Source organism: Betta splendens, chromosome 12, assembly GCF_900634795.4.
Source record: "Betta splendens chromosome 12, fBetSpl5.4, whole genome shotgun sequence".
Classification (NCBI taxonomy): Eukaryota; Metazoa; Chordata; class Actinopteri; order Anabantiformes; family Osphronemidae; genus Betta; species Betta splendens.
Genome location: NC_040892.2, coordinates 14275804 through 14298011, shown reverse-complemented (window position 1 = coordinate 14298011; position 22208 = coordinate 14275804). Strand labels below are relative to the sequence as shown.

Here is a 22208-nt window from a genome sequence, read left to right as displayed (position 1 = left end):
GGAAAGCAGGATCCTAACACAGAATTTCTGGTTCAAAACCCCGCTGGAGCAAGTCTTGAACCTTTCTTCAGAAAAAAGATTTACAGCACTGTTGTTATGTGTAAAACACTTTTTAGTGAAATCAAACTGCTTTTATTTTATTTGTTCACATTCAGCTCTGCAACTTCTTAGCAAATCTGATCAGCTTTACATTCAACTCATCGGCTAGTTTCAGTAATGTTTCAACTGATTAATTGCAAATAGTTAATTAGAATATTTTACAGTGTAATAAGGCTTGTTTACGTGTTCACTTCTTCATATAACTATATTGATTTCCTTCAGATATATTGAGTTATAAATTTTAGCAATTAGCAATTTTAGCAATTCCCTGCACATGCGTCATCAAATGCTCCAACTTTTCCAAATCTGAAATTCAACTACTTCTTCTGCAGCTACTGTCAGCTGTTTTAAAAGTTTCCACAGCATTCAACTATTCCTTCAGCTCTTGGACTCCATTTACCTATTTTGATACATTCAACTATGTTTCATCAAGTTCAGCAATCCTTTACATACTTTCTTCATTTTAGCGTTTATTGAATTTCAACAGATCTCTGAACTATCCTTAATTTGAAATTCAACTCCTTCAGCTTCTTCTGAAAATATTCAGCTCTGTTTAAACAACACCCAGTTTTGTTCAGATGCATTCATCTATACTTTATGTGTTTAAGCTACTTTCAGATGTTTTAAATTTTTTAGCTATTTTTAGCAATTCTTCAGCAATACATTCAGCATGGAAGCATTCACTGCGCATTTTCTATGGAAATGCTTTATCTAGTTATTATTATATTTGTTCTTCCGTACGTTTTTCCGCACCTAACTACTCCCGCATCCTTTGAGCTACAGAAACCATCCTAGTATCAAAATGTTCAGCTTTCTAAGGAGAAGTGTGCTATTATTTTTCTCATTCACATGTTTCATATTTTTCAAGTTATTAAGCTTTTTTCAACTTTTTTCCCCATTGAAATGAATGGAGAAGGATTTCAAATCCTCTTTTTCTGCTTTCAGCTTTAACTATTTTAACACACTTTAAGCTACAGACACCATTTAAACTTCAAAGCAATCTTCAACGATTCAACTATAAATGTCTTGTTTAGCTTCTTGATATCTTTAACACATTCTGAGTTGTAGCAGTTCAAGCATACAGTGTTTTTTTAGGAATTTTCAGCTTTTCCATTAGTATATATACTTCTAATACTTCTCTTCTTACCAACGATGTGCATGGCTAAGCCATTAAAACTATACTTTAGTCTGTATCTGCCTCAAAGAACAGAGAGTTCCAGAAATCCTCCCATTCACTTAAATGGAAAATACTCTCATCTGGGTAAAATCACAGAGGGACAGGCATTTTTAAATCGCGACTGTGGCCACAATTTTCAATCCTCAAGCATAAAACGCACACCAGGTGATCATTGAAGCCTTGGGATTCATAAAGTGAAGTTTTTTTTGTGATAGTCTTTATGGTTTTGGTGTAACAAGCCTGTTAAGCTGGGGTGGAAATCAGCCTCACTCCAGCTCTTTGTGCTGAGCAGTGGAGGTTCCTGTCTGTTCTATGACAACGGCGCAGCTGCAGCAGATAAGGGATTGAGCTCAATAGCAGTTTGACTTACAAGTCAAACTCCTAATGCTCACAGCAGCTCTATGAATATTATTGATAAGTTCATTGCATTATTGATTCCCCATAAGAGTAGGTGTAGACACGGAAGCGCATACCTTTTTTGTTGTTGTTTTATTTTTTAAATTGGCTCCATGGATACGAGCCACCGCACGGTTAGGATACAATAGGTGACAGTAGTGCGATATTGAGAATGCAATCCACTGCAATCCTCGACAGAAGAAGACCTGCTACAGGACTGCACGACATTAGCCAGCCAGCTGGTTCGTAGCGTAGTAGAACCATACGTCTACGATCCCGAATCTGACCCTGAAGCGGAGGCTGTTGAAGTCGCCACATTTCGGCTGATGCAAGATGTGTCTCATTGGTAATGTCGCATTTACTTCAATTTAATTGATTTATGTAATTTGCAAAGTGACTAGCGGTTGCTAATGCGTATGCTAAATGGCGTGTGCAGCTTCAATATTCACAACACGACTTATCTGGAAAACTCTCGTTAATAGAAAACAATACTTTAGCTTACATTATACAAATAAATAAGTTTGAGAGCATAGCTGAAATAATAAATACATTTTACATTTACACATTTCACTGTTTTTGTCTTACTTGTGCTGCTGCTCTGACATAATTTTATTTAAAAAATGTGCATTAATATTTAGAGCAATCACTGCATGACCTTCCTGGGAACAAAAAGCATTGGTTCAAATTATATATTGACCTAACATATTTTTACTGCTTTTAATTATGTTTTTTGTCATTCATGATAAATCTGACAGTAATATGTCTCTGTATCTAAAGTTGTTACAGGTATCTAGTCTTCAGAGGCTAGTGAGCTGGTGCTGAGGATTCCTGGGGTGAAGAATCTGAGTTGCCATCTCTTCATGCTTCTTCATGCTTGGGTTGTAGATGAAGGCAGTTTCCTGATGGATAAAACACTAAAACACTCATAGTATGATTGATGTAGACCACCTGTAGAATAACTCCTTTACCATTTGAGTAAAAATGTGTTTTTTGTGAGTGCAACACTCATTAAGAATTTTTTTTATTTTATTTATATATAATTTATATGCGTTTTATTTATGGCCGCTTCAACTTTATAGCTTACCATATTAGAAAGAGAAAAACATGTAATTTCAATACTATGATTTCCTAAATAAAAGTGTTTTCCCTTCAAAAACAGAGTTCAGTGAAATACATAATAGTTAAAGCCAACTTTATTGTAAACCAAAAAAATACACCACTACTCCAAAACAAACTGTTACCTTCACACTCCAATGTGCAATGTATAGGTTACTGAGTTAATTAAGAAGTCTGGGGGTTTGAGGACAGAAGCTTTTGCAGGGCCTTGCAGACGAAATGCATGAAAGTAGGGTAAACAGGGAGATGTGGTGATCCTTGTTCTCATCACTATTTGGAAGACTGAGCGGAAGCAGTCCTCTACCTGATGGAAGCTGTGGCTGTCCTCACCATCACCTCATCAAAACAAAAGGTACTGCAATCAGAATTGCAGATTAGTGAAATCTTCATTATTATGTAGGTCAAAACCTTCTCTAATGTAAGAACACACAATACCAGACAAAAAATTAAACCAAACAAGAGGACAGGCCTGTCTGTGCTAAAACAACAGATAAACAGTTGTTACAATTCAAATATAAAATCTAAACAGTATATACCAATTAAGATCTTCTATTACCTATCTTACTGTTGGTACATACAAACGTACATACCTTTACTCCTGAGCTGGGCAGCAGATGTCCGTGTACCAACAGTCTGCAGTGATTTCTCTGTTTGACAGCCTCCTTGCATGTAGGTAACTGGGATGTGCCTCCCTACAGTATAGAAAAGACTGTTACATTTACTGTAAATTGTATTGGTCCTACAAATATAATGGCTATGGTACAAGCTATAGGTAACTGACCAGATAAGCAGCAGGTATTGTAGAGATGTGACTAATTAGCAACTAAGTTTGCAACACAACACAGTAATCATTCCAACTAATCATGTTAGAATTTGATAGAACAATGACATAACCCAAAATCACAAGTTGATTCAGACTGTGACACAGGAAGGGGTAATAAACATAACCACGTTCATCTGCAGTTTCTTTTTGTAGCGATCGACCAACTGTAGCTCTAAAGTGCAAAGGCCTAAAGGCATGCTAACGGCTAACGCAACACAAACAGGAGCGGCAGCACGTCAACAGGACAAAAGCTCGATCCACCACTTCCTGCCTGTCGCCGATCGAAGGCCCATCGCTATTAGCTGTTCCCCACACAGGTGTGTGATTGCGCCAACTCAGAGTAGCACATTTTAAAGGGACAAAGGCTCGGTTGACTCACTGTAGCCGTTAGCATAGCTAGCTAGTAACTTGCCTCAGACATAGGTTACTACATTTTAAACGGACAAAGTAACATTTTAAAACATTATAAATATCAAGCATGTACTTACTTCAGTGAGTGGATGACGGACTGTAGGAATAGATCCTTTTTTTCCAACAGGAGCCGTGAAACAAATACAGCATTGTACGCACCCTCGTTTGAAATGCACATACGTAAAAATGCTGAGGCAGTGTTTCTGGCACCGGTCCGTTAAAAATAAAAGTGACCCACAAAGTCCTCACTTGTTGATCCCTTGGTAAAGTGAATAGACTTTGGTGTTGGTTAGAACACCTAAGAACTGAACTATTTCCATGGGAGGACTTGGGTGCTGCCGTGCTGGTCTGTTCACGGTGAGTGAGGGGGGAAAAGGGCGGAAGTCCAGTTTTGGTTCGGGATCATTGTGGGGGTGGTGGTTCAGGATTTGCAAGGAGAACTTTCAACCACTGTGACGAAACCTGGGGAACGGCTTCAGAGTAGGTCGTGGTCTGTTTTCATTGGATGAGAAAATTTACGTTTTCAAAATGTGAAAAAAGGAGGAAATGCATTTCTACTGTGCTCAGTGTGTGTATATGTGACCCATAGAGTCATAGGAACGCTCCAAAATGTCTAAAAAGTGGATTTTGCATGATATGAGCCCTTTAAGGAATTAAGTCAACATTACAGCATTCAAAAATATATGCAAATTTATAGCACAATGCATTGTGGGTAATGCACCATAACAGAACGTGGTGTTAATAGGAGTGACCCTTAATGATGAACAATTCTTGATAAGGCTATTTGCGTTTAATTACAAAATTTTTATATTTTAATTTATTTTAATTCACAGAATGGTCTTCAGCTTAGCATTTTGCTAAAATAAAAAAATAAAATTATTAAAAACTCATTAAAGCATTTTCATTATTTAATGAACTATGCACATTTGCCTAAGGTGAAGACTTTTTAGTTTATAGCATTAAATTATTTTAAGAGTCCTTCTTGCAAGCAAGTCCAATTAACTGAACTCCCAATTAAATCCTGTACTTATTCACAGGCAATATTCATTCAAGGCTCTGATGCTCAGATTAGACTGTGCAGGTAATGAGACACAGAATAACAGCCCCTCTTAGTGCACTTCCTTTGTAGAAAGCAAGCACAATTTAATATTCACAAACCCAACAAAGCACTGCTCATTGATGGTCAATCCCACACACAATCCCCTGATGCTAATTTAATTTGACCAAAGTTATAAAAATTTTTGCATCCTAACTTTAACAATAAGACTTTAAACAAAAAAAATGTTGTTTTACCCATAAGCCTTAGCGGCTCAGGGCGGGACTAACTGCTGTGAGCCAGTACAATATATTAAAATTGAAATTGCAATGATTGATGCATAATTTTGTATCAAAATATTCTCATTTGCTTTAGGTTTAGCGTTTTGGCCATGTTTTGAACACCTGCTGCTCTCCAATCGGCGGTGACACCTGGTGGATGGTGCCAAACTCTACCCGGTGTCACACACACACACACACACACACACACACACACACACACACACACACACACACACACACACACACACACACACACACACACACACACACACACACACACACACACATATCTCTCCATGTGGAGACAGCTCTTCAGCTACAATGAGTCCTCTTTGAACTACAGTATATACTGTGGTTCAATGGCTTCAGTCCTTGGCTTGCACCTTTTGTTTTGCCGATCCAATCAGCTATACATTCAGCTCATTAGCTAGTTTAAGTAATGTTTCAACTGATTAATTACAAATATTTTATTTAGATATAATATAGCAGTATTTTTGCTTTCAACTGGTTTGTTTCTCAGCTTTTTCATTAGTGTGTATTACGTGAGCTAGAGTGTGTTATGTCACAGCTAGAGTGCGAGGTCACACTTTTTAAAGATAGAACTTCTGCCTTTAACTCGTCACTACAGACACAGTTTTTACTCAGCTCTATGCATATTATTGATTACTTTATTACACTGTTTGATTTTTTAGTAATTAATCAGACACTTCCTCTGAATCTTTCAAAATAAAAGCACTAATCCAACTTTTAGCTTTAATAGGACTATTTATGCTTTTTAATGGACAATTGTGACTAGTTAATGAGAGTATTTCATATTTTAGCTATTAAGCACACACAGCTTCTCCACATCCTTTCAAAATAAAACCCCCAATCATGCTCTTTCAGTAAAGATAACAATAGTTCTGCTTTCAACAGGTTTATTATGACTAGTTATTTAGACTAATATACACACACAGCTTCTCCAAATCTTTTCAAAATAAAAGCCCCATTCCAGATCTTTAGCTAAAAATGGCAATATTTCTGCGTTTAGCTGCTGTATTGTGACTAGATGATAAGACAATCTTAATGTTTAGAAATTACCTGCACAGGTGTCCTCAATATCCTTTCAAAATAAAAGTACCAATCCAAATTTTTAGCTTTAAAAGCATAAATTCTGTTTTTGAATGGTTAACTGTGACAAGTAATGAGACTATTTTAAAGTTTAGCTATAAACACACACATCTCTAAATCATTTTAAAATAAAAGCATTAAACCAAATTTTTTAGCTTTAATAGAATAATTTTTGCTTTTGAATGGTCAATTATGAATCGGCAATGAGTCTATAAGTAATTACTGGTTTATTATTACTAGTTAATGAAACAATTTAACAGTTACTCACACAAGCTTCCTGTAAATCATTTCAAAATAAGTGTACTAAAGTTTTAGTGCGACTAACTAAGCTCTAAACCTTTCTGATTTCTGCTTTTGACTGCTTTTTTTGTTATGTAGGACTACTTAATGGGCGCTTTTTCCAGTTTAGCAATTTAGGACACACACTTTCTCAAATTACTTTCAAAATAAAAGCACCAATCTAATTCTTTAGCCTAAAAATCGCTTTTGTGAAATTGACTAGTTAATTATAGCCAGCTAATGAAACTATTTTACTGTTCAGCAATTATCTGCACACACTTCCTTCAAAGCTTCAACTTTTATCAATTTAAATCCAAATACTTGTTCTGAAGCAAATTTAAGCCGTATTAAATATTTACAAAACGTTTAGCTACTCATTTAGCTCTTGAAATCAAAACTACTTAATTACAATATTTAGCCATTTTGATACATTTGGCTATATTTCAACAAATTAATTGATTGATTTTCACCAGTTTGTTAATTTCAGCAAATCTTTTTCGTGTTTTCTCCATATGAAATTCAACTACTTCAGCCTATTTTGCAAATATTCAGCACTGTTTAATTAATTCCTATTTCTCCTTAGATACATTCAACTATGCTTTACATGATTGAGCTATTTCATCTGTTTTAAATGTTTCAGTTACTTTCAGCAACTCTTCAGGAATATTTTCAGCTTGGAATCATTCACTGTGCATTTTCCAATGGAAATGCTTTATCTAGTTATCACAGTGAATGCTGCAAAACATTCACTGTATTGCTTTTCTAAGCTTTATTATTATTATCACAGTGAATGCTGCAAAGCATTCACTGTATTGTTTTTCTAAGCTTTATTATTAATTATAATCTATCTATCTAAGCTTTATTGTTATTATCACAGTGAATTGTTGTAATCTTTATTATCACAGTGAATGCTGGAAGCAACTATTACATAGTTAGGTATGTTGTTGTAATCTTTATTATTATTAGTGGGAGAGCTGAACAGCTCTCACACTATTGAGATCTTCGCTCTTTATTAGTGGGAGAGCTGAACAGCTCTCACACTATTGATATCTTCGCTCTTTATTAGTGGGAGAGCTGAACAGCTCTCACACTATTGATATCTTCGCTCTTTATTATTATTAGTGGGAGAGCTGAACAGCTCTCACACTATTGATATCTTCGCTCTTTATTAGTGGGAGAGCTGAACAGCTCTCACACTATTGAGATCTTCGCTCTTTATTAGTGGGAGAGCTGAACAGCTCTCACACTATTGAGATCTTCGGTCTTTATCACAGTGAATGCTGCAAAGCATTCACTGTATTGTTTTTCTAAGCTTTATTATTATTTTTCTTCCCCCCGTTTTTCTGCATCTAACTAGTCCCGCATACTTTCAGCTACAGAAACGATTCCAATATCAAAATGTTCAGCTTTTTAAGGAGAAGTGTGCTATTACTTTTCTCATTCATATGTTTAATATTTTTCAAGTTATTAAGCTTTCTTTAACTTTTTTTCCCATTGAAATGAATGGGAACAACTTTTCAAATTCTCTTCAGCTTTGTCTACTTTCAGCTTTAACTACTTCCGCATACTTTAAGCTACAGACACCATTTAAACTACAAAATAATCTTCAACTATTAATCTTCCAGAAATCGTTTAAATATCTTTAATACTTTCTGATTTATAGCAGTTTAAATATTGGGTGGTTTTTGGTCAATTTTCATCTTTTCCATTAGTGTGTATTGCGTTATTTAGAGTGCGTGATGTCACAGCCAGAGTGCGAGGGGACGTTTTTTTAAGATAGAACTTCTTCAACGTTCTCCGTGTAAATCAGCGTCCTCGTATCTTTTATAGTTTTCGACTTGTGAGCGTTTAAATATGGTGTGGTTTTTGTTACATTTTCAGCTTTTCCATTAGTGTGTATTGCGTCTGCTAGAGTGCGTGATGTCACAGCTACAGTGAGAAGGTGCGCTTTTTTAAGACAGAACTTCTGTCTCTAACTTGTCAATACAGCCACAATTTTTACTCTATCAACGTAATTACTTCACTAAATCGTAGTCATAATTGTCTTCTTTCTAATGATGTGTCTGGATATACCCTCAGACCTATACTTTAGTCGCTATCAACCTCAAAGTGCAGAGAGATCCTGAAATTCTCCCATTGACTCTAATGATAATTTTTGGCAGACGTCTGGGGAGAAAAACAGAGGAGACGTATTTTGAAATTGCCACTGTGGCTACAAGCTTTTGTCCTTAAACATAAAATTCACACCATTTGCTCATTGAAGCCTTGGGACTCGTAAAATGAAATAATTTTTGTGATAACTATCATGGTTTAGCTGAAACAAGCCTGTTTATACAGGGTAAAACTCTGCTTTCACAGAGCAGAGTGAGCCTGATTTTCCCGCCTTTCGTCTCTATGGCGACGGCGCAGCTGCAGATTTCACTGACAGGTCAAACTCCTGATGCTCAGTGTAGACAGCAGTTCCATGCTTGTTACTGATTACTCAACTACACTATTGGATTGTGTAGTAATTAGTGGGAGAGCTGAACAGCTCTCACACTATTGATATCTTCGCTCTTTATTTTTCTTCTTATTTCGCCCCGTTTTTCGGTCGCTTTCATCGTCTCAACGCTTTGTCGTAGAATATCATGGTTTAGCTGAAACAAGCCTGTTTATACAGGGTGAAACTCTGCTTTCACAGAGCAGAGTGAGCCTGATTTTCCCGCCTTTTGTCTCCATGGCGACGGCGCAGCTGCAGATTTGACTGACAGGTCAAAACTGCTGATGCTCTGTGTACAGAGCAGTTCCAGTTCAATATTGGATTGTGTAGTAATTAAGTAATTAAGCACACACTTCCTCTTAATCCTTTCAGAATAAAAGCACCAAGCCAAATAATTAGCTTTAATAGCAATATTTCTGCTTTTAGATGTGTAATTATGACTATTTAAAGATAGATTAACAGTTTAGTAATTACCCACACGGGCTTCCTCTACATCCTTTCAAAATAAAAGCACCAATGCCAATTATTAGCTTTAACTGCACTGTTTTTGCCTTTGAATGGGTAATTATGATTATTTAAAGACTAATTGACAGTTACGCTATTACCCCCACACATTTCCTCTAAATCCTTTCAAAATAAAAGCACCAATTACAATTTATTACTTTTAATGGCAAGATTGATTAAAAAAAATTGTGGTTCTGAATACTTACCAATCGTTAATGGGACTACTTTAGAGTTCAGTAAATAGCCACTCAAACTTATTAGGGTGCTTTTATTCTGAAAGGGCTAAATCTAAATCTTTTGCTTTAATAGGGCTATTCTTGCTATTGAATGATAAATTATGACTATCTAATGACTATTTTATAGTTTAGTAATCATCCACACACAACCTCTAAATCCTTTCAAAATAAAAGCACCAATGTAATTTATTACCTTAAATGGCAAGATTTTTGTTTCTGACTGGTAAATTTCTACTAGTTATTAAAATATTACACAGTTAGGTAATTATTTACAAATACTTTCTTCAAATCAAAAAGATAGTTAGCTTATTTATGATTGTCAACAATGCCCCTTGGTCAACTTTTTAATCTTTGACATCTTTTAACCGTGGTCAACTTTTGAATCATTGTCATTTCTTTAATATTGCCATAGTATGACCTTGGTCATCTTTTTAAGCATCATCTTTTTAATCGCCATCTTTTGTCATCGTTTTAATCTTTGTCAACGTTTTCTCGTTTTCATCGTTTTGCCGTAGTCAACTTTTTGACGTCAGCAGCTTAATCAGCGTTTGTCATCGTTGCGGCAGCAGATCAGCTCTCCCACGTAATTTCTCGAGAAATTACTTTTTCTAGTTATTATTAGTGGGAGAGCTGAACAGCTCTCACACTATTGATATCTTCGCTCTTTATTTTTCTTCTTCTTATTATTTTGCCCCGTTTTTCAGTCGCTTTCATCGTCTCAACGCTTGTCGTAGAATCGCCGTTCAACTTTCTAAACGTGTGTCGTCTTTAGGAGATGGGGGCTATTACTTTTCACGTTTTCAGCTTATCAACTTTTAACGTTATTCAACGTTTTTCGTCGTTTTTTTATAATGGTCGTCTATCGGAATCATCGTTCAACTTTTTGTCAACTTGCCTCTTTTCGTCAGCGTCTGTCATCGTCATACTTTGGCGTAGAAACGTCATTTCAACTTCAAAAGCGTCAATCATCTCTCAACGTTCTCTGTGTAAATCAGCATCCTCGTATCTTCTGTACTTTTCAACTTTTAAGCGTTTAAACATTGGGTGGTTTTTGTTAAATTTTCAGCTTTTCCATTAGTGTGTATTGGGTCAGTTAGATTCAACGTTTTTTATCGTTTTTTTATAATGGTCGTCTATGGGAATTATTGTTCAACTTTTTGTCAACTTGCCTCTTTTCGTCAGCTTCTGTCATCGTCATACTTTGGCGAAGAAACGTCATTTCAACGTCAAAAGCGTCTATCATGTTTTAACTTTATCTGTGTAAAGCAGCGTCCTCGTATCTTCCATACTTTTCAACTTGTGAGCGTTTAAATATTGTGTGTTTTTTGTTAAATTTTCAGCTTTTCCATTAGTGTGTGTTGCGTCAGTTAGAGTGCGTGATGTCACAGCTAGAGTGAGAGGGTATGCGCTTTTTAAAGACAGAACTGTCTTTAACTCGTCACCACAGCCACAATTTCTACTCTATGAACGTAATTATTTCACTAAATTGTAGTCATACTTGTCTTCTTTCAAATGATGTGTCTGGCTATACCCTCAGACCTATACTTTAGTCGCTATCGACCTCAAAGTGCAGAGAGATCCTGAAATTCTCCCATAGACTCTAATGATAATTTTCGGCAGACGTCTGGAGAAAAAAAAAGGAGGAGACATATTTGATACTGGGACTGTGGCTACAATTTTCAAATTATTACAAAAATATTTTTGTAATAACTGTTATGGTTTTGCTGGAAAAAGCCTATTTATCAAGGGTGAAAGTCTGCTTTCACAGAGCAGACTGAGCCTGATTTTCCAGCCTTTCGTCTCCATGGCGACGGCGCATTAAAAGACTAAATGACAGGTCAAACTGCTGATGCTCAGTGTACACAGCAGTTCCATGCTTTTTACTGATTAGTCAACTACACTATTGGATCGTGTAATAATTAAGCACACACTTGCTCTAAATCCTTTCAAAATAAAAGCACCAAGCCAAGTAATTCACTTTAATAGCAATATTTCTGCTTTTATATGGGTATTTATGATTATTTAAAGATAGATTAACAGTTTAGTAATACCCACACATGCTTCCTCTACGTCCTTTCAAAACAAAAGCACCAATGCAATTTATTAGCTTTAACTGCACTGTTTTTGCCTTTGAATGGGTAATTATGATTATTTAAAGACTAAATGACAGTTGCGCTATTACCCCCACACATTTCCTCTAAATACTTTCAAAATAAAAGCACCATTTACATTTTATTAAATTTAATGGCAAGATTGATTAGAAAATTTCTGGTTCTGAATACTTACCAATCGTTAATGAGACTGTTTTAGAGTTCAGTCAATAACCACTCACACTTATTAGGGTGCTTTTATTCTGAAAGGGCTTAATCTAAATCTTTTAGGTCTATTCCTGTTATTGAATGATAAATTATGACTATCTAATGAGTCTTTTATAGTTTTGCAATCACACACACAGCCTCTTAATCCTTTCAAAATAAAAGCACCAATGTAATTTATTACCTTAAATGGCAAGATTTTTGTTTCTGACATATATATATGACTACTTTCTTCAAATCAAAAAGCTAGTCAGCTTAATTATGATTGTCAACAATGCACCTTGGTCAACTTTTTAATCTTTGTCACATTTTTAATCTTGTCTTAGTATGACCTTGGTCATTTTTTTATTCATCATCTTTTTAATCACCATCTTTTGTCATTGTTTTAATCTTTTTCAACGTTTCATCGTTTTCATCGTTTTGCCATAGTCTTTTGGACGTAGTCAACTTTGTGATGTCAGCAGCCTAATCAGCCTTTGTCGATGCGGCAGCAGATCAGCTCTCCCACGTAATTTCTCGAGAAATTACTTTTCCTAGTTAAACTATTGTAACACTTAAAATGCAACACAATAATGCGTATACATAATTTAGCTGTTGGACATAATATATGTATAGTGCACAGATTAAAAGAAATGAAGAAGGTGAATATCTTTATTTCAATTTTATACATTCACACAAAGTAAAGCTTGATGATAAGTTGAAGTCCCTTTGTTGCTCTTTAGGAATTTCCTGGCAAATCTTTAGATCAGGCATTTAACATCACACAGAAACCAATCTAATATCAAATAATAGCATTTTATTCACAAAATACAATGGCATCAATTTCATGGCAGTTGAAAGTTCTGGTGCATCTGAACCAGAACTTGTGTCCAAATTAAGTCTCTTGTTCTCTTAACGAGCACAATCCACATTTTATGACTGGTGGTCCCAGTTCCAGGAGAGACAGCTTTGCGTTGATAAATGTGACAGGCTGTCCTTTTGGCATGATAAGCAGAAGTGGAAGCCTGTGAGATTTACAGGTAGATCAACAAAGTGGGCTCATGGTTCTTTGATATAGACATGTGAGTTGAATTGTTGGTGCCTGTTGTGATAGAAGCCAGTTTCAAGATTCAAGGTTCCTTATCTCTGGGTAATGGAAAGGACATAGAGGCTCTTCAATGAGGGATCTAAGTTCACATGTAGGTTAGGTTACCTCAGTCCAGACGTGGATTGCTACACTCATTGTTAATAAAAACAGCCCCCCTTGCTTCTTCCTCGTCCCAACTCGGTCTCTGTCAATGCGGACGGTGATGAACCCACCAATGTTAATGCTGGAGTCTGGGATACCATTATGCAGCCAGTTCTCCATGAAACACATTAAACTGAACTCAGCAAAGATTTTCTCCTCACTCACTATAGCTGTCAGTTCGTCCATTTTATTATCCAGTGACCTCACGTTGCCTATAATCAGTGAAGGGATATGCGGCTTGAATCTTCAATCTCACCTTCTTTTTGCGCAGCGCCTTTGGTCCTTGTTCCCTCCACAAACTTTTTTGCCTCCTCCACATCCCCTCAAATTCCTCTTTATTTCTTTGGGTAAGCTTGATATTTCTGGCAGAGTCAAGAATTTAAACTAAATAAACTAAGACTAATTAAGGAAAATCGCATGCAGTAGGTAAAAAGTACGGAAAAATACAGAAAAGGTAAGACGGTAAGACAGAGCGACCAGACGGTGCTGCAGCAAGGCACAAATATAATTTATACTTTAAGTGTAATTTTCATTTAATTTTCATTAAAATAAATATTAATAGGTCCTAGTTACAGATAGACAGACAGACATTTTATTGATCCCTGTGGGAAAACATGTCTTTTATATTTGTGCCATCCGCCAAGGGGGAGCTTTTAACAGCAACTGTGCATTGTATATACTTCATTTAATCAGTTGGGAAAAGCTGATGAGAAGAGGAACATTGCGTTTTACCCTGCGTTTACATGTAACTCCTGTTTTTTTAACACATTTGATTTGATTAAAATTGATCAGTGAAGTTATTAGGTATGAATATGTATTTTTAAACATAGAGTAACATTATTTTACAGTATAAAAGCTATGTACAGTATGTGAGGTTTTATTGTCGTTATTTAAATCAAAATATTGCTGTGATTGATTTTGCTCTGCAGTTGGAGTTTGAGGTGGTTGGTGCTGGAGGCATAGACTCATATATTGCAGTTGATGACATTCTCCTTTTGGCTCACCCATGTGAAACTCAAGGTCTGTATCAGCTATAAATTTCTATTTGTAGAGAATCACTAATCATAATAATTCTCAAATGCTTCACAACGCAAAATAAATAGACTTTATGCAAAGATTAATAACCAAAAAGCTTCACCAGCCACAGATGTATTTTCTTGTAATATATCAAAAATTCTATCATCTCAGGTTCTAAGTGCAGCCTGGAGAGAGGGATGTGCAGCTGGAGCAACACTCAAAACAGCCAAAAGGACAAACTGGACTGGGAACTGACCAGTGCAGAGTCAGAAAAACACTATCCCATCCCGCTTGAAGACCACACTCTGGGTACAGAGAGAGGTAAACCAGAGAGGCTAACTTTTATGTCCTATTCTGTATTAAAAATGTATTTGCATATGTAATAGTCCTTTGCTTTCTGTTTCTGCCAGGGCACTTTCTATTCTTACCCAGCAGTAATCGAACAGCAGCCAATCAAAACGCTCAGCTTTTGGGCCCTCACCTGCCCCCTACGAAGGGCACCTGTTTGAGATTCTGGGCCTACAAACCATCCTCATGTAAAGATCAATGTTTTAAACGAACATCTGTGTTTGCCTCTATATGTAGTTGGCAGTTGATGTTCTTTAAGCATATTTTTCCACATCTTAATGAGTCTGTTATATTTGGTCTACAATAGGTGTCTCCCATATTGTTCTCTTTCAATATGTTTTTTTTCCGCTTTGAGCAGCAGACAGCCAGTTGAAGGTGTGGAAGTTCTCTGTAGGTCATCTCAATGAACTGCTGGTGGTGAAACATCTAGATATGCTCTGGAGACACTTTGATGTGAATATCACATCTACTGAGGAATACCAGGTCAAGTTCCCATGTGTTGCTATGTTAGTTCTGTGTGCAAGACATTCCCAGAGTATTCTTTAAAGTATCCACATCAAGGTACAATGTTTTCTTTTTTACAGATTGTTTTTGAGGGCATCAAAGGTTCTTCAGGTTTTATAGCTCTGGATGACATTGAATACACCATCGGAGTCAACTGTGCAGACGAAGTCACAGATCCAGTAACAAGTAAGAGAGTAAAGTACTTCTTTTCTCTGAAAAAAAAACTTTAAATATCATTTCCACACTCGCCCTTTTTTTCTTTGGAGAGGTCTTACTTCTACAGGCTCGGATCCTATACCAGAGGCCTGGGAGCTTGAGGTTGCTGCGCAGTATCTTGGATGTTCGTATGACTGCACTGTTCTGGACCGAGATCTCAGATGTTGTTTCTGGGATCTGCTGGAGCCACTCTCCTAGCTTGGCTGTTATGATGCCTGACAGGAGCTTTCATGTTGTGCAGAGGCAGAATATTGCGCTAGTTGGATGGGACTGCTCCCTTTTGGGGGTCTTTCAGGATCAGGACTGTTTGGCCCTTCATTAACCATTCATACAATGTGTGTCAGGGCGAGAGCACGCATTGTTTACACAGCAGAGCAGCTTATCGCGCTGCGCGGAGCCGCAGTGGGACTGAGGGACAAACACCATATCCCTGCTGTGCCGCTAGTAAAGACCCACCGTGGACGCTGCACTGGAAAACTACGTCGGGAAAAGAACAAGCGCTTCAGACCCGCTGTCCCTTCCTTCATCATGGGCAACGTGAGATCTCTCCCGAACAAAATGGATCAGCTTGCGGCACTCACAAGGCGCTCAAAAGGCCATTCTACCTGCCACAGGGGTTCACACATGTAATAATGATTGTGGTGTACGTCCCATCCTCCGTTAATGCTGACACAGCTTCTGAGACCCTGCTCTCAGTCACCAGCATGCTGCAAACACAGCACCCACAGGCCCTCTTCCTGATCTCTGGGGACTTTAACCACGCACCTCTTTCAGCTGCTCTGCCTACATACATCCTAGACAATAAAACACTGGACTTGTTCTAGACCAATACTGAAGTGTCCTACAGTGCATCCTCCCTCCCACCCCTGGGCACCGTTTAGACAGAGCTCTGCGACCCACAATGCAATCACATACTGTGTAACGGATTACATCAACTTTGCTGTGAAAACTCAGTTCCCTCCAGGCTGGTAAGGTGTTTCGCCAACAACAAGCCGTAGGTCACCCCTGATATTAAAGCTCTGTTAAAGGAGAACAAGAGAGCATTTAAATCAGGGGACAGTGAGAAGCAGAAGGAGCTGAGGAGGAAAATCCGTGAGGGGAAAGACAGCTACAGGAGGAAGCTGGAGGAGCAGCTACATCAGAACAACGTCAGTGAGGTATGGAGAAGCCCGAAAACTATCTGGCTTTAAAGCTCCACACCCACAGGCTGAGGGGGTCCTGAGTTGGGTCAACATCATAGGTTTGACCAAGCACCCACTGAACCCCCAGGCAGCTGCCTCAAAACCTTTTGTCACCATTGAATTACTTCCCCCACACACCTTCACACCTTTACACAAAGCCTGGCTCCAATCGGCCCTGCAGACCGGCAACTCATCACAACAATATCCCATCACTTCACACCACCCTGAGAGACTCCTTCAACCCCTGTCCCTGGACCCGCTGCAGTTCGCCTACCGACACGGTATAGGAGTAGACGACGCTGTCATCTTCTTCCTACATTGAGCTCTCTCTCACCTGGAGAAGCCGGTGCCGGTAGCACTGTGAGGATCATGTTTTTTGATTTCTCCAGTTCTTTCAACACCTTCCAGCCGGTGCTTCTGCAACACAAACTGGAGGAGGCTGGTCTGGACCTCCATCTGACAAAGTGGATTACGGACTACCTCACAAACATTCCTCAGTTTGTAAGAGCCAGGGACTGTGTGTCTGACACTCTGACCTGCAGTGTGAGGGCCCCACAGGGGACTGTACTGGCCCCCTTTCTTTTCACCCTCTTTACGTCAGACTTCAGACACAACACAGACAGCTGTATTCTGCAGAAGCTTGCTGATGACTCTGCAATTGTTGGACTTAGCACTGATAATGACGATGCAGAGTACAGAGGACTCACTCAGAACTTTTTGGACTGGTGCCAGCATAACCACCTCCTGATCAACGCAGGGAAAACAAAGGAGATGGTGGTGGATTTCCGCAGACGGCAGCCTGCTGTCATCCCATCGATGCACATCAAGGCAACAGCCTGCTGTCATCCCATCGATGCACATCAAGGCAATGGACATTGAGAGAGTGGACATCTGAAAAATAAATTGGACTTGCATTATGACATGACACTAATACATGGCAGGAAAACGAAACTAATACATGGAATGGCATGGCTCAACAACAAAACTAAGGCATGTCATGAACAAAAAAAAACTAAAGCATGGCATGGCATGAACAAGGAAATAAAGCTTGGCATGAACAGAATGAGCACATGGCAATCGACCTGACCTGACCTGACCTGACCTGACCTGACCTGACCTGACCTGACCTGACCTGACCTGACCTGACCTGACCTGACCTGACCTGACCTGACCTGACCTGACCTGACCTGACCTGACCTGACCTGACCAGCATGGTGCAATGTGGTAGTAAGACACTGACCCAGCACAGAGTGCTGTGCTGCAGGAGTCTTTAAAGAGAGGCAGAGGGGAAGCACAGGTGTCGTGAGTTGGACTGATTGCCAAGAGTCTACAGAGGGAAAGAGAGGAAGTGGGCATGGTCCAAAGCAGAGGCGTGGCATGGTGAGGGAGAGGGTGTGGTCCAGGGTAAAAACAGAATGGCTGGCAGAGCCAGCCCAGGGGCCTGACATCTTTGCCATAATCATTCTTAGGTCAGCTGCTCTTGTGCTAAGCTCTGTTATTATTGGGGTGTGGAACCCAATCTCCAGGGAGAGATTGGAGGAGGATAATGATATCTCCCCCTCTGAATTGTTGTCCTGGCTCTTCCTTGCCATAGCATTTGTGTTGTACCTCATCAATCTCTAGTTGTGACATCAGGTGTTTCTTGTGGATATTGAAGCAGTGTGCTACTAGTTGTTTCGACGTTAGTTTAGATGTTGGGTTTCAAAGTATACATAGTTCCCACATTCTCTTCATGTAACCCCACTCACTGGGGTTATTGTGTGTAGTAACCTTCCAATATTTTCCTGTTCTCCTCTCTTGTCCATGAGACAAAGCATTAAAATGAACCTTTGGTATTTACCAAATTCTTATTGTCCACCATGATTTGCAAATGAATTCCTAACAATTCTGACAATGTGACTGGCTTAATAAGATGACTAAAAGAAGAGATGGAAGCCACTAACATGAAGACAAAGAAGCTGCTTACAATGCATGGAGGGTTCCACCCCTAATCCAGCATAGAGGTTGTTCGCTAAGCAGAAGGAAGGAGGCTAAGGATTAGTGAGTATCAAAGCCAGGATGAAACAACTTAGCTCCATGAATGCATCAGAAAGATGGCCCAACTGATGAAGTGCTTAGTAAATACCTCAGACAGCAGAAACCAGAGCAGTAAGGGAAGGAAGAGGAGGAACCCTCATGGAAGGACAACCCCCTGCACACTATGTACCAAGAGCAGACAGAAGAAGTGGCTGATATCAATAAATCCCACCAGCGGCTGGACAAAGATGGACTTAAAGACAGCACAGAGGCACCAATCCTAACAGCACAGGATGAGTCTGAGATCTACAATGCCACGGAGGACCCCAAGTGCATGCTGTGCGGACATGCCCCTAAAGCAATCCAGCACATAACAGCGGGATGCTAGATGCTAGTAGGCAGGGCATACATGGAACACCATAACCATGTGGCCAGCAGAATGTACAGGAACACCTCAGATAAAACCGAGATTCTTATTGTTGGGCCTAAAAGTCTGAGAGAGACACTATTGAGTCAGATAGCCACCCTGGATGGCATAACATTAGCTTCAGATTCTACTGTGAGGAACCTTGGTGTCATGTTTGACCAGGATCTCTCTTTTACATCATACATTAAACAAATCTCCAGAACCGCCTACTTCCACCTTAGAAATATAGTTAAAATCAGAAGCATCCTCTCTCAGAGCGATGCAGAGAAACTGATCCATGCATTTGTTACCTCTAGGCTGGACTACTGTAACTCCTTACTCATAGGATGTCCTAACAGCTCCTTAAAAAGCCTACAGCTCATTCAAAATGCAGCAGCCAGAGTTCTGACAGGACTTAGAAAGAGAGATCACATTTCTCCTACATTAGCTTCTCTGCACTGGCTGCCTGTAAAATGTAGGATAGAATTTAAAATTCTCCTACTCACATACAAAGTACTCAATGATAAAGCTCCTTCTTATCTTAAAGACCTTATAGTTCCTTATGCTCCCAGCAGAACACTTCGTTCTCAGAGCGCTGGGCTACTTGCGGTTCCTAGAGTGTTTAAATGTAGAACAGGGGGCAGAGCTTTTAGCTACCAAGCTCCTCTCCTCTGGAACCAGCTCCCTCTTCAGGTTCGAGAAGCTGACACACTCTCCACCTTTAAGATTAGGCTTAAAACCTTCCTTTTTGATAAAGCTTATAGTTAGAGATGGTTCAGGTCACTGGCAATTATTGTTAGTCACAGGAACCATCTCTTAGTTAAGCTGCAATAGACATAGACTGCTGGGGGACTTAATTTATACACTGAGCTCCTCTGTTTCCTTCTACCTCCTCTGTCCCATAACCTCCCATCATTGTCCCATGTTTAACTAACCTTGTCTCTTTCTGTCCAGTAGTTGTGCTTCTCTCCTCTCCCCCCCACCCCCCCACCCCCACCCCCACTCTTTCTCCCTCTCTGTCCTCACCCACAGGTATCATTGGACTCAAAGTTTGGTGTCTGTGATGGGCAGCTGCGGATCCAACCATCCTGCCTGCATCCAGTCCCTGGTCCTACCATCCTGCCTGTGCTCTGTTGTTGCTTGTTGTTGCTTGTTGCTGTTGCTGTGCTTTTCTATCTCTCTATCCTCTCACCCCAACCGGTCGAGGCAGATGGCCGCCCACATCCAGTCTGGTTCTGCTGGAGGTTTCTTCCTTGTTAGAGAGGGAGTTTTTCCTCTCCACTGTTGCTGTCAAATTAAATGCTTGCTGTATGTGGGATTTGTTGGGTTTAGTTGTGTGAGGTTTTAAACCTTACTTTGTAAAGTGCCTTGAAATAACTTTGTTGTGATTTGGCGCTATATAAATAAAATTGAATTGAAATTAGGGGCTGTAACTCCCCAACTGGGAGACTGGCTCCAGCAGAACTCTCAAGCTCCCAGGCCTCTACCATAGGCCTGGGAGCTTGAGGAATAAGAGCTTGTAGGAATAAGAGCGCTTCTGAGATGTTATGTATGTGTGTGTATATATGTGCTATATATATGTAGCAGTATATTACAATGATTACATGACAAACAGCAGTACACTAGTATTTCCCGTACACTATAATGTTGCTGTTGTATTCAGGCATACTCTCTTTTCCATCTCCATTGTAGCCCCACCAAAACAGGCCAACACAGGAGGTGTTATTGCGTGCGTCATCATAATCCTGCTGCTGACTGGAACGTTGATTGTGCTGCTGATTTACTATCTCCGAACAAGAGAGGAAGCTATGGCTAGTTCATCAGCTTCTTCAGTTGTTGCTTTTTCTAATGAATCATATGATTCACATCTAAGAGTGAGTTATTCTGATATTATTAAAGCTTCACCAGAAACGAGCCATGAAGCTAATGCTTGTGGATTTTATATCTAATCCACATAATGTATTAGTATATTTTACATACAAATCACCTTCAGTCAGAATAAACAGCATCTCTAGATTGCTTTATAGGCAGAAAAAAGTTGTGGTTATTGGGGGTTCAACTTTTGTTTTTGTGTTCCTGCAGGTCCCTGAAGGTGTCAGAGAACAGGAGGTGGCCTGAGGCAGGGAGCAAAGTCATCCTGTCACTTTACAGGAACTATTCACACACTCTCACAGAAAAAACAAGCATACAGTAACCAACATACTTAGAGATGTGATGACTGAGACTCTCTTTTTTAGTCTTTTTCTTTAGCTCTAATGGAACTCTGAGGGGTCAGAGTTTTATACCTTTAAAGTACCGTATAACATCACAGATTTTCAATGGGGGTTGACCAAAACAATGTTGGTTAATATTTAAGAATGACACTCAGATTGCTCCATAATTTCTATGCAGATAGAATTTCTATCATTTATTCCTCTGGTATGACACCTTCGCAGATGGTTTGCCGTGGGCTCACAGACAAACAGATACAGGTTTTCCCTGTAACTGCCCCTTCAGCAGTCCAGCTGAGAGGAGGGCAGAGTCAGCGTGCTGGAGTGCAAGTGCTCTGTCCGCCATTGTTTATCCTCGCATATGTGTACTGTACTAATATTCAATGGCCGAATGTCCTGCTGTAGATTAATTAGTTATTTTATTATTAATTAACACAGTGAGTTCTTTAGCACAGTCCAATATTTGTGGATATTCGGCGAGTTATGCCATTTGGAGGAGGACGAGGCTGCCCGCAGCAGAGAGCTGTGTCCGGCAGAGCCAAATGGCAGACCACTGAAGGGGCAGGTACAGAGAAAACCAGGAAGCACTAGTTGTAGTCTATGGGCACATGGCAAACTATCCCCCACCGTGTCTTGGCGGAGGAATGAATGATAATTTCTCTGCATAGAAAATATGGAGCAATGTGAGTGTCCCCGCATTCTTAAATACTACCCGACATTGCTTTGGTCAACCCTCACTGAAATCAGTGAAGTTTTCTTTTAGGAAGCACATGGGAAATAGCATCTAGTTAGTTTACAGTTGCTAGTTCAACAGTTGTAT

General features: G+C 39.2%; 1 protein-coding gene and 1 long non-coding RNA gene across 5 annotated transcripts in view; one reads left to right on the top strand and one right to left on the bottom strand.

Moving 5' to 3' along the window:
* Positions 1-21252, top strand: part of mamdc4 (MAM domain containing 4) — a 95590-nt gene extending 74338 nt beyond the window's left edge. For 2 of the 4 annotated variants that reach the window (XM_029169785.3, XM_029169788.3), the window contains 6 exons: positions 14420-14510; positions 14679-14828; positions 14918-15043; positions 15214-15338; positions 15440-15545; positions 20871-21252. In XM_029169785.3, coding sequence (XP_029025618.1) covers positions 14420-14510; positions 14679-14828; positions 14918-15043; positions 15214-15338; positions 15440-15545; positions 20871-21127 — 855 coding nt within the window. In that variant the 3' untranslated portion in view covers positions 21128-21252. Of the gene's footprint in view, positions 1-14419; positions 14511-14678; positions 14829-14917; positions 15044-15213; positions 15339-15439; positions 15546-15625; positions 17908-20870 lie in introns of those variants that run through there. The other 2 variants (XM_055513128.1, XM_055513129.1) reach the window with 2 other exon arrangements.
* LOC129604903 (uncharacterized) lies at positions 1977-4433 on the bottom strand. The gene is made up of 3 exons (XR_008696221.1): positions 4100-4433; positions 3379-3480; positions 1977-3143 (listed from the first exon to the last, which is right to left on the bottom strand). It is a non-coding gene; the product is annotated as an uncharacterized LOC129604903 (long non-coding RNA).
* Positions 21253-22208: the final 956 nt, after the last annotated feature.